The 2,533-nt window shown below is 40.8% G+C and overlaps 1 protein-coding gene across 1 annotated transcript; it reads left to right on the top strand.

Moving 5' to 3' along the window:
* The first annotated feature begins 1,552 nt into the window (after positions 1–1,552).
* On the top strand, positions 1,553–2,239 carry LOC126228022 (uncharacterized). The gene has a single exon (XM_049942267.1). The coding sequence runs from the start codon at positions 1,553–1,555 to the stop codon at positions 2,237–2,239; it is 687 nt and encodes a 228-aa protein (XP_049798224.1).
* Positions 2,240–2,533: the final 294 nt, after the last annotated feature.

The following is a 2,533-nucleotide window of genomic DNA, read 5'->3' as shown; positions in this document are numbered from 1 at the left end:
TGTTACACTGAAGGGTAATTGTAAACATTATAAAAAGCAAAGGATGCAACTGACTGCACAACAAAAGTTGGTGTTCCTTCCAGCAAGATTGGAGTGAACAGCTGTATCACATTTGCAGCATTGTAAAGTACAAACTTCAAGGGCAGCATTCAAAGTGAGAAAATAGATATGTTGGAGCTTATTCAAAGCTTTTGGTAGGGAGCACACAGTGTCTTATCTCACATGGAGAGACATCGTCATATGTAGAAGTAACTTTGGGTGTGCCCCAGAGATGTATGTTGGGACCCTTGCTGTTCATGTTGTAGATTAATGACCTTGCCACCAATATCAGCAGTAAAATCAGGCTTTTGCAGATGATGCAGTTATCTGTAATGAAGCACTTCTTGTGAGAAGCTGCATAAACATTCAGTCTGATCTTGATAAGATTTCAATGTGGTGCAGAGACTGGCCACTTGTTCTCAACATCCAGGAATGTAAAATTTTGAACTTCAAAGAATGAAAAAAAAAAAAGTAATATATTATGATTATAATATCAATGAGTCACTGTTGCAATCAACCAACTCTTACAAATACCTAGATGTAACACATCATTGTGATATGAAATGGAATGAGAACATAGGTTCAGTCATGGATAAAGAAGGTGGTGGACTTGGGTTTATTGGTAGAATGCTGGGGAAGTACAACTAATGAGATTTACTACTCTCAATATCGGTACATTGACCAGCCAACATTGTGAACTAGCAGAAATGCTTAAAAACAAACGTGTCAACATTGCCTGCGTCCAGGACACCAAGTGGAAAGGTTCAAAGGCAAAATAAATTGGAGATGGCTACAAACTCATCTGTCACGGTACCAATACACAAAACGTTGAAGTGATAGTCATCGAAGAGGTCTTGTGTAACAATGTCACCAGTGTCAACAGGGTGTCCAAAAAGCTTATGTCTATCAAGATTGACTCAACAGTTATCACTGCCCACATTGTATCTTGCTATGCATCTCAAACTGGATGCACTGAGGATGACAAGGACAAGTGTTGGAACAGTCTGGAAGCCCTCCTTCGAGCAATTCCACAGGGTGAGTCCACTATTGTTGGAGGAGATTTAAACGGACATGTCAGGGTTAACAAAGAATGATATATGCGATGCCATGGAGGACGTGGGTTCAGTGTGTGGAACGATGATAGATGTCTGATACTTGATTTTGCAGAAGCATATGATTTCATTGTGACCAACACATACTTTAAAAAGAGGCCAACATATCTGGCTGCTTATACAAGTGGAGGTCATGCTACTCAGATCAATTATTGGCTAGTTTGTCAACAAGACATGAAGCTGGTAACAGATACCAAAGCAATTCCGTATGACTGCATCACCCCTTAACACTGATTGCTTGTTTTCGATATTTGTAAGTGTGTTATACAACACAAACCTCAATCTAAGACTGGGCCTCAGTGAATTAAGTGGTGACGAATGAATACCCAGCAAAACGAGTTGATGACAGCCTTCACAAACTTCTCCGTGAAGACCGATCAGTCGGTTGAATATTTGGAAAGATGCTGTGGAACAGAAACATCAAGCAGCAACAAAAATGCTGGGAAAAACCATACCTGGAAGAAAATACATTGATAAACAAACCTGGTGGTGGACACAAAGTCAAACAAGCAATCAGGGAGAAGAAGATGGCATACAAGACTTGGTGGTACTCACGACTTGACACTGACCTCCAGAAATATCACAACCTTAAATCAGCAGTAAAAACAGCAGTAGCTGCAGCAAAAGAGCAGTACTACCAGACACTGTATGACCAGCATGACACACCATTGGGAGAAAACATCATCTGCTGTCTTGCTAAGTCACATTGCTGTTCAGCTCAGTACATTGGACACGTCATGCTCATCAATGGAGCCAAAGCCAAACTGCTAAGAGACAAACAATCTATTCTCCAGAATTGGGCAGACTACTTTCATAACATCAGCAACAAAGAGATTATGCATCCTGATGCTACCTTAGGACCCGTCCCTTCAATTTCATCTAAGGAAGTAATGCTTGGCATCAGCAAGATGAAAAATGGAAAAGCAACTGGCCCAGATGACCTACCAGCAGAAATCAGGAAAATTCTCAGAAAGCCTGCTTCAGAATTCCTTGCCTCACTCTTCAACCAAATTTTCACCAAAAAACAACTTCCACAAACATGGGCAACTAGCAGAACAGTACCAATCTGGAAGGAAAAGGAGATGTGAACAATTGCTTGACTTATTGCCCTATTCTACTCCTCAGTCATACTTTAAAGGTCTTTGAACAGGTACTTGATAGCAGACTCAAGTATTGTCACTGTAACACTAAACCGGTGTGGATTTGTTAAGGGATGCAGCACCATCAATCCTATACATGCCATGCGCCTTTTGATGGAAAAACACAGAGAGAGACAGAAGAGTGTACAAATGGCATTTCTAGACCTAGAAAAGGCTTTTGACCATATCCCATATGATCTTACTTGGCGAGCTCTTCACTTCCACACCATCCCTGAAGAGTTT

The sequence above is a fragment of the Schistocerca nitens genome, unplaced genomic scaffold, assembly GCF_023898315.1.
Source record: "Schistocerca nitens isolate TAMUIC-IGC-003100 unplaced genomic scaffold, iqSchNite1.1 HiC_scaffold_351, whole genome shotgun sequence".
Taxonomy (NCBI): Eukaryota; Metazoa; Arthropoda; class Insecta; order Orthoptera; family Acrididae; genus Schistocerca; species Schistocerca nitens.
The sequence above is the reverse complement of the archived record's forward strand: the minus strand, read 5'-3'. Positions and strand labels throughout refer to the sequence as shown.

Excerpts from the sequence above, each read along its gene's own strand:
- LOC126228022 (XM_049942267.1), top strand. The coding sequence starts at position 1,553 with ATGCTGTGGAACAGAAACATCAAGCAGCAACAAAAATGCTGGGAAAAA.